Source organism: Dromaius novaehollandiae, chromosome 1 (genome assembly GCF_036370855.1).
Source record: "Dromaius novaehollandiae isolate bDroNov1 chromosome 1, bDroNov1.hap1, whole genome shotgun sequence".
Classification (NCBI taxonomy): domain Eukaryota; kingdom Metazoa; phylum Chordata; class Aves; order Casuariiformes; family Dromaiidae; genus Dromaius; species Dromaius novaehollandiae.
The window spans coordinates 144,318,956-144,332,315 of record NC_088098.1 but is presented as its reverse complement, the minus strand read 5'-3'; the positions used below and the strand labels follow the sequence as shown (position 1 = coordinate 144,332,315).

Sequence of the window (13,360 nt, the reverse complement as noted above, 5' to 3'; positions counted from 1 at the left end):
CACCTCACTACTGGTAGTAATCCCATTAGATGATTACATCTGATGTCCTCAACAGACAGATTTAGTCATAATAAAAAAGTACTTCAAGCGGATTTAATCAACTGTATGGTCATTTTATAACCAGAGCCTCTCTTACCCTAAACCTTATTCTTAAGTAATGTGAATTTATGCCCTGCAGGGACACCCTAGTCTCTTAATTGTGCACCTAATCATCTGGTTATTTAGACAAAGCTAAAAAATTAAGGGTGAGCATTTTCATACTTAGATGAACTTTTAATGCAGCTATACTAAATGTCACTGTAATATCTGATTATCCCTCTGTGGCTGAACCATTTGAAGAAAGCAGTCTATAAGCTGCTGAACAGTAGCTAGCTCTTCCTGGAGTTGTTTTGTTTGGCTCAAGTGAAGACAAATCTGTACTTCAGTTCTGAGAGTATCTGCTTCCAGTGCAGCTGATGGCCTGGGTCTGAATGGCTGGTATGAAATCAGTTATCCCAGGAATGGGCAATCTTTATACTTCTGCAAAATTCCACCAATTTGCTGTGATGTTTTTCAGTAGCAGGCAGAGTTGCAGAACTGGCCATTGTCAGAAAAATATCTTTGCTTTCCTACAGCTTTCTAAGATTTTGGCTAGTGATTTTTAATCTAAGAGCAATTTATTCCTTGTATTTGGAGGATAGGAAGTACTAGGGGAAAGCAGTTGACCTTGCTGTCTATATGGGTAGAGAGTTAGCGAAAACTTTTAGAGCTTTCTTCCACTGCAGAACTGTCTTTGGAATGGATTTGACAAACTGAAAGAGTTATAGCATATTCAGTAAGAAGGGTTATAGATTTGGGCAAATGAATGAACCTTTGCAAAATCACACTTAGTGCATATGCAGAAGGAAGTTCCTAAATAGAAACTGTGATAGTGCAGTAACCTAGACAAGGGGGTAGGTGGGGAAGAGGTCTATTATTAATGTAGGTATGCACTTGAACCTGTAGTCCAGGTTTTTCTTTCAGAGAAACCTTGTCTCGTTAAGTGCAAGGTGTGCAATGACTGAAGCACAGACTTCACAGTCATTCTTGTAGAAAGAATTGTTGTGATCTCCAGCACCCACAGTACAAAATAGAATATTAGCATCTAAATTGTACAGAACTGTGAAGTGTGTTGCATTAGTTAGGTAGTAGCAATGTAATTACAGGCTATGTTGTCCAAGAGGAGAGGTTCTAAGTGTTTTTACAGTTTGGGGTTTGCTATAACGTTTTTATGTTCGGACCTAGTATTTCAGTAACATGGGAGACCCCATGGTTTTAGAATACGGAAAACATGCTGTTTCTGAATTCTATGCAGAAGAAAAAGGCTGAATAACTAGCATGTGACTAGCTAACTTCTACAGCAAACTCTTCATTAGTTGTGAAGTAGGTTGTTATTTCATTACTGGCTAAATTAAATTCAAAAAATGTTGGCTGAAATTTAAGGATCAGTATAGAAAATTAAGATTCTCAGTAAGGTAACATAGTGGAACCTATCTGAGAAAATTTCCCTGCATCTACAGTGTGATCAGAAGGAACATCTGGAAAACTTCCTACTAGCCTGATCATTCTACAATGAGTCAGGATCAAAGAGAATCATACAAACAACCTTCAACAGTAGTGTATACATACATCTCTTTTCTAAGAAAGGGAGTACCTAAATGTTGTGTTGGGACAACATTGTAAAGTGCAAATCTTTAAAGATAAAGCCAAAACCAAGCAAAGACTCACAAAACGTTGTGACCTATGTGTTAATCATTGTTGTATTGCTCAAGTTTCTCCTCTTCTATTAACTGTAGGATCTGACCTCACCTGAGAGTTGATGCTTTTGCCCACAAATGCAGGCATTTATGAACTTGAGCAATGAATAGTATGGCAGAGAGGTCTAGTGAAAGTACTTCAAGGCATTAAGTTTCTGACAAAATGCCTGTCATGTATGTTCTCCATGAAGAGTAATCCATTTTCAGATTAATCTGAATTCACATCTGGAACGTGTGGGGAAAGAATGAAAGGACTGACAAGCACTTTCTGCATGTCCCTGGTTAGTTTTGCGAAGAAGGGGAGCAAGGCCATGCCAGCCAGCCAGCAGGAAAATGTAGAACGCTATCTTTATTGAGCACACTACTTTGCTGAAAAAAGGCAAATCACAAGTATGACATCCCTGGCTGCTGCCAGGGGCAACCACCTTATAAGCATTGCCTTTTAAGACTCTATGTGGGAAAACACCTGAAAAATATAGAAAAGGAGCAAAAGTAGATTTAATTCCTAGTAGACTTTACCTGAGTGAATAATGTCAGAGGAAATTAGTTACTGCAACAGACCAGCACAACAAACAGACTCTCATATTCTCCAGGGAATGGCTCCTTCTGGACTTACAGATGGGCATAACCCACAGCCAGCCCCAGGGTCACCTAGACCCACACACATCACAGCAAGTTTCAACTTAGGCCTGACTGCGGTGGGATATGTCCTTCTTCTGCATCTCCTTGTGTGGATGCTGCTCTCGGATTCATTCCATCATGGCTTTTGTTTACTCCGTAATAGTTATGCAGGTCCTTTTTCTTGCACAGCAAAGGTCTGAGGCCGTGGGCATACGGTTCAGAAACCAAGGCTCAGCACGTCTCTGTGTTGCAGCCAGCTCAAGGTAACTGCTGTGCATATGCTTCTAGTTCGGGGTGAGGGAGCGGTAGCCTGAATTAGCGTGCTCTGAAATGAGACAGGCTTGTTGGCGAGTGTGCCCTGACCATTCTCAACTGAGCTGATAGTCTCTCCTTCTTAACCCCCATGACACATGCAAATTCTACATGAAGAAGTGTGTAGCCAAATTGTCTTCATTCCTCTGGTGACAAAGGTCATAGGACTGGCTGATATATGTAAGGATCTCTAGTTGAAGGCTGTTTTTTCAGTGTCAAAATTCCAGCCCCACTGAACAAAGCTGCTTTGGAACAAGTGCAGGAAAAGGCCGTGCTTTGGTGTATGCACTCTGATGCATTGCACGGAGTTCAGGTTCTTGATGCTGTTTTGCCGTGATTTCTTATTTGCTTATTCCAAGCTTTCAGTTATTTCTGAAATAGTAGGGTGGTAGTTAACCACTGAACTGATGATATTGCTTTAGTCTGCACTGCTTCTTGAGCCTTGTACTTGAGGACAAAGGATCCAAAGAAACAGTCAGCCCAGAACCTAGCACCCGCTGAAGCCAAAAACCTTAGCCAATGTGTTTTGTAACTGATGGGTTTCTCAGAAGCAATAAGATTAAGTGGATCACCTGGTGTGCTCTGTGCTTGGTGGAAAGCAGCTTATTTAAATTAAGAGGACGAGAGGATCTGTGCCTCAGTAGAGGAAGATGGGCTCCACACAAGACCTTGACTCTCCTCAAATCATATTCCAATACACCAATGGATTTTTAGTCTCAAAGGTAAGAAATATAAATCAGTATTGAATAGATGTCTAAGAGTATGCAGAAAGAAATATTTAAGGGTCTCACTTCAGATCCTTAGTGTAAGCCTTTGGGGGAAAAAAGATCTGATAAGAAAGCATCCTAATAGTACATTGGATTTAAATTAATTGTATTAATGGGGCATATTTGGAAAGGAAAAAGGTTTGAGAATGACCCTGACCCCTCAGAATGGACCTAACATTTATTGATATCCCTCTGAACTTTGGGGGCTTGGATGTGCAGAAGCATTTTCTCCTAGAGGCTTTAAAAATACAGGTGGTTATGGGTGAGGGCTTGTTGTTTGACTGCCTCAGCTGTGCAAGGTTCCTTAGGTAGTAGAATTTCTTCTATCCTTTTCATTTTTGAAGTTTGAGAAACAGAAGGCTGGCTTTCATCACCCTTTTTTTCTGCTGGCATGCCACTCAAACAGTAAGGTTTTTCAAATATGTTCTCAAAGAATGATTTCCTCCACCTCTCAGGCTTGTCTGTATGTATTATGCAGCAGGCTGAACTTGGTAATTGCTGTATATTACCTCCTTTTCAGGTGTAGGACTGGTATAATGGACTGGTATAATGACACTTCTCTAGACAGTATCTGATTAAAACAGAAGGAGAACTAGTAGTTTCAATTTCCTTAATGTTTGCTGATGTTTGTGTATGTGTGTATGTCTGTGCATGCAGCAGGGCATAAAATTCTTGTATTCCAATTTGGTGGGTTTTTTTCCTCATTCACAATTTAGTTATCATCACTATTTTCCCTTGCTGCAACCCTGGCAGAAATGGTAACAGAAGGAATGCTCTGCTGAGGCGTGCAGATACAGCTTATTCAAAGACTCCGGAAAGGGAGAGCTGTCAGTGAAGAGCAGCAAAAAATGGATGAGGACAACTCTTTTTGCTTGGGGAGAAAGATGGGTGCCCAAATACTTTCAAAATTCACATTAGTATTATGTTTTGAGAAATGATCTCAGCAACATTGAGATCCTGCTTAAATGATGTTCTTACTGAGAGGAAAAGAAATCTCCATGGATGTTATCAAATCACTGTAGATAAAGGCAGCCAGTTAGAGCTACTGTGTTCCTTAGTGTTTTAGGAGAGTATGAGCAGTGAACTGGAAAGCTATTATTTATGAACTTGACCATGCACGGCCAAAGAAGGATATTTTCACTGTGTACACTCAGGTTATGTATGTTCGTCCAAAGGTTGCAGGCTTGTTCTGGGAGTTGGTACATGTGGGGTTTATCCCAGGAGGATTGACACACTTCCCACTGCAAGCCACCCCAGAGTCCCCAGGATTCACTGTAATGCATATTAAATCTTTAGCCAGAAGAGCACACAGTGCTGTGCTTGTGCTCTCCAGGCAAAAAGCAAGAGAGATGGTTGTCAGAATGTGCTCTGAAGCTGAGGAGCATTTACATACAAAACCTAGTCTTAAAATGTGGTCCTTTGCAAATGTAATACCTCAGCCACCAAAGGAAGAGAAATGAACAGAGTGCACTACAAGCAATGCATGGTATTTTCAGTAGTCAGAAAAACTTCAGGTTAATCACTGGACTTGGGTATCGGAAATAATATTTTTCCATCAAAATCATTATGTGTATAGAATATATAGTTTTTTTTTCTCCAATGCAGCAGGGTTAGAAATGCAATAGGCCTTGGCACTTTCTCCTGATTCACTTCCCCTCACTGACACCTTTCTTTACCTCCAGGTTTTGTTTACTGCCTGTGAGTTGGGAGTGTTTGATCTACTGCTGGAGTCAGGAGAGCCCCTGTCTTCAGATGCCATTGCTGCACGCTTGGGTACCAGCCCCAGCGGGACAGAAAGGCTTCTGGATGCCTGTGTGGGATTGAAGCTGTTGGAGGTAGAGGTGACAAGAAGAGGAGGTAAAAATGGCAGAGGAAGGGAAAGAAGCCAAAAGACTTAAAGCTCTGATCGTTTTGAAAGCAGAGCAAGGTGTATGGGGAGAGAGGCAATCTAGGATTAGGCCAATGACTGTAGGTGGAGAAAAGAGACAATTGCTTGGGAACTGCAGCCCTTTTTTGGCTGAAAGAGCAGCAGGAAATGTCAACATGACTAAAGATGTAAAGAAAGCCCCACAGTTTTGTTTTCTGCTCTGGCTTGTGTTCTCTTGCCCAGTTTTAGGGCTTACAGCAGTTGTCCAGGGGCGTCAAGAAGAGCAGCATGAGCCTTTGCATCTATTTATATGTCCTCTCTGCATGTCCCAAGGCAAGTAAGGGCATGGCTAGCCCTGGAGGATCTGTCTGTGTTCTCCACATCAGGCTGCTGCCCAGAGTGAGCAGAGGCCTCAGGTCCTTTAAGCTACTGGAGCAGGTGATGCCAATGGGGCTGCACTGGAGGAAGCCAGAGCAATTTCCACAATGTACTTTGAGTGTTGTTCTCTCTGCAGAAGCCAGAACATGCATGGAGAGGGGATATAAGGTGAGGTAAAATGTTCTGGGGACTTGAGTCCCCACTTGCCTATCTTACCGTTTAGAAGAAAAGACTTTTCTGCAAAGGCTCCTCAGTTAAATGGAGCATAGACCTTTCTCTGAAAGCAAAAATTATAGGTAAGTAATGGCACTCATCATAAGACTTTCCTCTTTCTCTTCCCTAAAGAAATGTTTGATGCTGGGGTAAGTGTAGATAGATAGTGTTTACCCACAGTGAATGGGACAACACAGATTTCACCACCATTCACCTACCCTGGAATATAACACCTGAAAGGGCTGATCGTAAATTCAATGTTTTTCTGTTTTTGTCTGTATACCACTGCTGTATACCTTCTTCTTTTTCTTTTTTGTAATCTGCAAGTAGACATTTCCTTTTGGTGATAAACATCATGCTGTGCAACAGGCTGGGCAAGCTGATTGCATACATATTAGTAAATTTATTCATTTAATCTCTTTAGCCTACTACAGAAACACAGAAATTTCCAACCTCTACCTTACAAAATCAAGTCCCAAGTCTCAGTATCATATTATGATGTATTACTCCAATACAGTCTATCTGTGCTGGCACTACCTGACTGATGCTGTGAGGTAAGGAGGAGAGTGTGAGTCTTGTGCGCTGCCTATTGCAGACTGCTTTGCTGCTGTGTGGGTGAGGCTGCTGTGAGCAGTATGTTTCTGGGGAAGGGCACAAGGAAGACACTGGCTGGTTCTTGGAAAGAACAAAGAATGACTGAAGTATGATGTTGTCATTACTGCATGTGTGTTCTTGCGGGTAGGGAGTTGCCGATGTTAGAACAGATTTAGGAATCAGACTTCTGTATGTTTTGTGGCTCTCAGGAAAGCACTTGATCATTACAGTGGCTCTTGTTGGAAGATGCCATCTGCAGTGTAAATGATGAGGGCTAATGGGTAAGGATACTTCTGTTGCAAAAGCAGAAGGAAGTGAGAACAGCGTAGGTTAATATGGGGCTGGAATCTCACTTGTTTCAGTCTGTGCAGCTGGTGATCCTGATGCATGGGGGTACCATCGTCTCACCCTTTTACTCCAGATGTGGTCTCATAAAGAAACAGACATTCTTGTTCAAAATTTAAAAAAAAAATACTTTGCTTTATCATTTTTGGGGTGGCAGGTGAGAGTGTCAGAATGGTCTCATCCATCACAAGTAGACTGGCATATATCTTGCCCAAGGTAGTTCCTATGCACCGTGATGAATTAACTTTGCAACTTATTTTCCAGGGGGAGAGAAAAAGAAATCCACTTTAATGTGCTTTTGTGTTGTTTTTGCTCTTTTAGAGAAGGAAGAAACCAATATGAAAGAGCTTTTGGCAATTCATCTAAAGACCCTTTTGGTGCAATGTACAGGTAGGTATTCGCTAGTATATAAATAGGAATTTCATTCTTCAAAATAGATATTTTTTTCTATATTAAGAATTATGAATCAGGGCAATTAAATATGCTGATGTGTGAGTCCCACTCATCTGAAATATCTTGCAGCATTTCCTTTTATGAATGTCTATTGTTGGAACATTGATATTTTGAATAGAAAAACAGAAATTGCTGTTCTGAAAATCATATCCCAGGATGTCTTTGGCACATCGCAATGGTAGCTGAATGAAAAATCCCTTGGAAGCCTAAAAATTGGTAGCATCATACACTGTTGGACTTCACTAGTCTTAATTCCCTATTCACATGCAGGAATGTATTGCAGTAAGTCTTCAAGTAGGTTTTCTATGCAAAAAGAATTTATTGTGTGTCAATAGAATAAAAAATTAGTGTTTGAGCTAAAACTCTTGGTAAGAGTTGTACGATAAGAATCACCAAGGACGTTGTGAGCTACCTTTTCCACACGCTCTCTCTGTTTGCAATACTAGATCAGAAGAAGAAATGCTGAAATTCATGGCTGGCCAGAACTCGATATGGAGTATATGTGGTAGAGATGTTCTTGCTGCATTTGACCTTTCCCCTTTCAGGCATATTTATGATCTGGGAGGTGAGTGTCAGTAGATCTTCTTTTACATGCCTCTGAACTGTCATCTTTTATGACCTTTGAGAAGAAAAATAGCACCTGCATAACAAGACATGCAAAGCAATGGGAAGCAGAATATATCTGAGAATCTTGTTAGCAACAAAGAAAGCTTTTCACTTTTTTTGGTTGGGTTGGAAAGGAAAATACGAGAGTAGTGAGAGCATTAGAAAGCTGCATATTTTTCTCTACAGCATCTCATATGTCCAAGTAGTGGCTCGCTTCCTTGTTATCTGGCAGGTTTTGATTTGTTTTTTTCCTTCCTTGCTTGGGACAGCCCCCTGGTGCCAGCCTCTCGCCCTCTTCCACTTCCGTGACCTTAGGTTGAGAGACTGTCTGTAGCCTCTTACCCCAAGGACCTCACTGTTCCAGCACTACTGAACAGTAGTGGATTCAGCCAGGATTCATGGGACCTGACAGTCTCCACCACAGGCTCCATCCACTCCTTTGCTGTTGTGCCGTTTAGTGGTTTTTGTTTTTGTCTCCTGTCTTTCAGCTGCCATAGCAGGGTCTGGCTGAGGAGGTGTATAAGAGCCGTAAAGGCCGAGGGCTCAGCCCACAGGCCTGGCTGCCAGGAGCCCAGGGGCTTTCTGCAGAGCAGACAGAGTCTATGGCCGTGCTTGTCCCTCTTGCTCCCTTTTGGTGACACCTGGGGACAAACGTACATACAAGGGGCCATGAGGCTGAGTGCACCACCGCCTGTGTCACTTCACAGGCATGTTGCTGAACAGAGTGGTTTTGTGCCAGCACTGACCACCTTTGCTCTCCCCAAAGGAGGTGGAGGAGCTTTGGCCCAGGCATGTGTTTCTGTGTACCCAAACTCCACGGTCACAATTTACGACCTGCCGAAAGTCGTGCAAGTGGCCAAAGAGTGGTTTGTTCCTTCTGAGGAGCATCAGATCACTTTCCACAAAGGTAAGTGCCGACTGCTCCAAGGGAGGGTGCTGGTGTGTGGTGGAGGAGCGTATGGCTGCAGGGCCGTGGGTACCAGCGAGCACACTGAGTGAGAGCGGCCACATAAGCCTGTTCGCTGCCTTGGCAGAGGCTGGGAGTTTAGTGGCTGTCAGTGTGCTTGTACAGCCTTGCCTTGTGAAATATCTGCTTGGAAAGGCAACAGTGAAGAAGAGCAGCAGCTTTCCCAGCCTTTTTCCTGAAGAGTTATTCATGTGCTCAGAGAACAGAGGAGTACTGGCAGCCAAGGTAGGTGTGCAGAGGAGCTCTTAGTGTGTTCTTATGTTGTCATAGCTGCTGCTCATGAGCCCCTTGTGTCTTCTTGGAAGCCTCTCATTTGAAGCTCATGCCTCCAGCTGTCCCTTGCTTGGGCAGGATCTCCCAGTTCTTTCTCCCCAGATGGCATCTTCTGCAGCCTACCTCTGCAACTCATTGTTGCAGCATGGCTGTCCTGGTTGTGCACCTCCAGCTACCTTCCCTCAAGAGAGATAACATGATGGAGAGGCCCAGAAACTCTTTACTCCTGCAGATTACTCTGTTTCTTCAGAACAAGAGCACTGCAAAATAACCCCTGCAGCTGTGGACAGCTGTCATGCCATGTTACAAAGCTTCCTATACAGGGCACCAGACCTGCTCTGAGGAAGGGGGTTTTACTTCTCTGACCAAATTGTTTTATTTTCAAGTCCTCAGACATTTGAGGCTTTGAACATGGGTGAGCTAGTCTAGTGCCTTTTGCTCTGTCTTCAAATCTTGCATGGTCTTTGTACCACCTCTGAAACTGAGTGTAGGGAGATCTTATTTTTAATGTTTTCAAAAGTCTTCAAAGTGTTGGAATGACATAATAATGCTTCACGTTGAGAGCAAAAGGAAGGCTTTGAGGAAGGAAAAGAGTGTATAAAAGCGGGAGGGAGATATATGGGAAATGCTACGTGTGCCAGTGATGCAAGGAAATGGGAGTGGGTGAGACAAAGCAAGATGTGGACAGAAAAGTATGAATTCAGTACACCAGGTGCTAAACAAAAGATGTTGCCATGTAGCCAGTACTAGGAAATGTGAGATATGTATTTTTCCTTATGGATTTATGGTGGTTCAATGTCTCCTGGAGGTTTTTAAAAATTGAAACCATGTATAGCTAAGAAAAAATTCTCCCTTTTTCTGTGAGGCTTGTGAGAATCTGTCTCTTCTTTTTATTGCTTTATGAAATTGAAGACCTATGTCTTCAGAGAAAATATTAAATACTCTAATGCTTCCCCATGCATCAATGATTATTTCAAATGAGCTGCTATTTAAACACTTCAATCCTTCTACAGGCTGGACAAGGAACAAAAAAACCCTGTGCAGTGCTGTGGGAGGACTTTTACCCAGTAACTTTGTCAATTGTCTAATTTGGGTCATTGGCATGGCAAGTCAATCTTTAGGGCTGAACAGAACTAGAAATACTTGCTTAACTCAGCCCTCTGTATTTTGGGATTTTCTATAATACATGTACTCTTGCTTTACAGGAGATTTTTTTAAAGATTCAATTCCAGAAGCTGATCTCTATATTTTATCCAAGATACTGCATGATTGGGATGATGACAAATGCAAGCAGCTGCTGGCAAAAGTCCACAAGGCTTGCAAACCTGGTAGGTGCGAGCTCTTGAAAAACAGAGAGATTCTCATCTATCAGTTATGCAAAACGGATTGGTCTTAATGGGCAATTTGGCTGGTAGGATTTCAGTACAAATGTGTTTTGGTTTAGCCTCTCACTTCAGTGGTGTGCAGCTAAACCAGACAGGGCCAGATCCAATTGCAAATGCTCACATCTGGCTTCTAGTTTTAGTCATCTACTCTGTAAATGCACAAGGAACCTGAAATCCTTTCCGGATATTTAGGTGCATAAGGACCAACCTTAATGGGACTTGGGGCAGTGTTGAGATACACAGGTCATAGAAGAAATCCCATTAAGCATCACATCAAACCTTTGGAGCCTTGAAAGTACAGACGATAGAATGTGGTTTCCAGTGAAACTGGTAATCCCAGCTCCTTGGCTTTCAGCTGAGGGAAACAAGAATTTCAATCCCAGCCTTAGCATCCACTTCAGACTCCATACTGAAGTACCTAAAGCAGTCAAGCAGAGGCATGCTCTGATGCTATTGCTCGTTTATTGTCTTCTATGATGTTGAAATATGACTTAAAGGCTGCTTCTTACTGAAACTAAAGGTTAGGATCCTGCTTAACTCAGCTGAAAATTACCTCATCTTCTCACAGCTCAGCATGTGTTTTATATGCCTTTATTCAACCAGGTGGTGGAGTGCTGCTGGTTGAATCACTTCTGAATGAAGATAAAAGTGGACCTTTAGAAACCCAACTGTATTCATTGAATATGTTGGTACAGACTGAAGGAAAAGAGCGAACACCAGCAGAGTACAGAAATCTCCTGCAGGCAGCTGGCTTCACAGAAATTCAAGTCAAGAGAACTGGAAAGCTCTATGATGCTATTTTAGGAAGGAAATAATTGTTTCTTCTTTCTTCTTCTTGTTAAGTACATAAGTGGGGAAATGTGATATGCTTTTCTTAGGCAGCAGTCATGAACTTAAATCTAGCTAAGGCATTGAACTCCCTTGTAAGCTGATACACTGTTATGAGACTCTTTACTGGTACAGGTTGAGCGCGCGCAGATTGCGAGTCTGGCATCTTGACGATGGCTTGCCTCTGGCTCTGAATAGGGAAAAGAGAAATCAACAGCAGTTCCACAGAGAATAACCCATGAAAGAAATTTGCCAATGAAAGTTTATACTTCCTGCTCTGTGTGGTTTTTGTGCTTTAGTTTTTTTCATTCTTTCTAAGTTTAACATTGTACCTGACAACTGCAAAGTTTAATTTGTACTCTGCTTCTTGCAAAATAAAGCAGAGCTCTGTAGTGTAGCATGAATGCTACTCGCATTCATGTTCCCTGGGGACCGATGTAGCATAAGTAGACTAAGTTATAACTCCCTGTAGTTTGTCACTTTTGAGTTTCAGAAGAAAGACTATCTGACCCCAGATGAGTTTGGCATGAAAAACAATTTTTTTTCTAGGCTTTAAGTTTTGAAAAAGAGAAGTTTATAGCCTAGCTTGATGAGTGATCAGAGCAAGCAATGCTCTTTACAGGCCTTGAGATAGCAATTGAGAGGGAGAATGATGCAGCCAAGGAATTCAGTTACATACTTGCTACCTTGCTACTTGCCTCTGACTATCTTTTTAAATCGTTTGGTGAAGTACAATCTGCAATAACCTGCCCAGTTTCTGGAAGTAGAAAAACAGATTACTGAAGTAAGAAGCATTTGAAGGAGGCACCAAAAAGTCACACTCTAGAGATGCGACTTGAAGGCTAGTTGCCGTTGCACATTGACTTAAGGTACTAGAGGAAGTTGAGAGAGTCTCCTCAGCAGCCATCTAAGGGAAGTCTCTCTCTTCCTTGACTGTAGAAGAAACTGTAGAGGAATCAGCCTCCCTCAGTGCGGAAAAGCTGGCCTTTTGTCGTATTCTGTGATAGGTACAAAATCAAATTGCAAGGCCTCAGTGGTCCTTTCCTCCTCAAAAGCAATAGGGCACAGTCCACGAGCCACTGCGCAGCTAGCTCATTTCTGCCCAAGTAGGATCTCATGGTAGATATCTACAGGGTATTGCAGAAGTTGGGGTAGTGGGTTTCAGCTAGTTTCCTCGTATACTGCAGTCCCTGTGCAGCGTTGCCTACCTGCGGGTTATGCGGCATGAAGGTGACTTTGCCAGGAGCTGCAGCCTGTGAGTAATTTGTTCTGAACGCTCACTTGCTCTCTAGACAAAGCAAGGTGTTACATCCTGCAGCAACCAGGCACAAGCACAAAATAAAGAAATGAGGTTGACCAAACAGCTGGCAGCAATGTGTGGGGCTGACTCAGTTCTGTGTTGATTCCCCACCCTCCTGCCCTTAATAAACCAGTCCAGAGAACTGATTTTGCTTATTCAACTGCACCAGCAATATTAGTTTCATGCTAAAGAGTAGCTAAACATGAACTCTATGCATTTTTCACTGAGGAAATGTTAATTTACCCTTGGATGAGGAGCACAGCAAAAGCAGCCTGTGTTGCATGCTGGAATAAGAAAAATCCTACCAGGACCTTCTCCCATACACCTTTCTTCTGCACAAAAAAAAAAAAAAAGCCCAAAAAACAAAAAAAAAGAACACAAAAAAAACCAAAACAAAAAAAAGGTTATGTGCTGTTTGCTCATGTGGCTGCACTGTTCCCTGAACCAGCAGACAGGCCAGTCATGGTCAGCGTGCTGTGATGTGTCAGGTTGTGTGTGCAGCTGCATAACCTTGATGAGTCAGAATTCCCATCTCAGTTGGTGTCAGTGGTAATTCTGCCCTTGACTTGAAAAAGAGCAAGAGCAGATTATTTTGGTTTGTTAGAACTAATTCCTTAAACGCAGTACTTGCATGTGTTAATTCTCAACACTGAGAAAGGGCCCTGGTCCGCATGTC

At 42.4% G+C, this 13,360-nt stretch overlaps 1 protein-coding gene across 1 annotated transcript; it reads left to right on the top strand.

Annotated features, from left to right (window-relative positions):
* The first annotated feature begins 1,365 nt into the window (after positions 1-1,365).
* LOC112992417 (acetylserotonin O-methyltransferase) lies at positions 1,366-12,954 on the top strand. Its single transcript, XM_064501229.1, has 8 exons — positions 1,366-3,430; positions 5,158-5,332; positions 6,358-6,487; positions 7,194-7,262; positions 7,772-7,890; positions 8,698-8,838; positions 10,377-10,499; positions 11,160-12,954. The coding sequence occupies exons 1-8, from the start codon at positions 3,359-3,361 to the stop codon at positions 11,369-11,371; spliced, it is 1,041 nt and encodes a 346-aa protein (XP_064357299.1). The 5' UTR covers positions 1,366-3,358; the 3' UTR covers positions 11,372-12,954.
* Positions 12,955-13,360: the final 406 nt, after the last annotated feature.

Bases quoted from the DNA above. Each gene is read 5' to 3' on its own strand.
- LOC112992417 (XM_064501229.1), top strand. From the start codon at position 3,359: ATGGGCTCCACACAAGACCTTGACTCTCCTCAAATCATATTCCAATAC. The intron at 6,488-7,193 runs GTAAGGAGGAGA...TTGCTCTTTTAG, and splicing joins TACCTGACTGATGCTGTGAG to AGAAGGAAGAAACCAATATG. The intron at 7,891-8,697 runs GTGAGTGTCAGT...CTCTCCCCAAAG, and splicing joins GCATATTTATGATCTGGGAG to GAGGTGGAGGAGCTTTGGCC.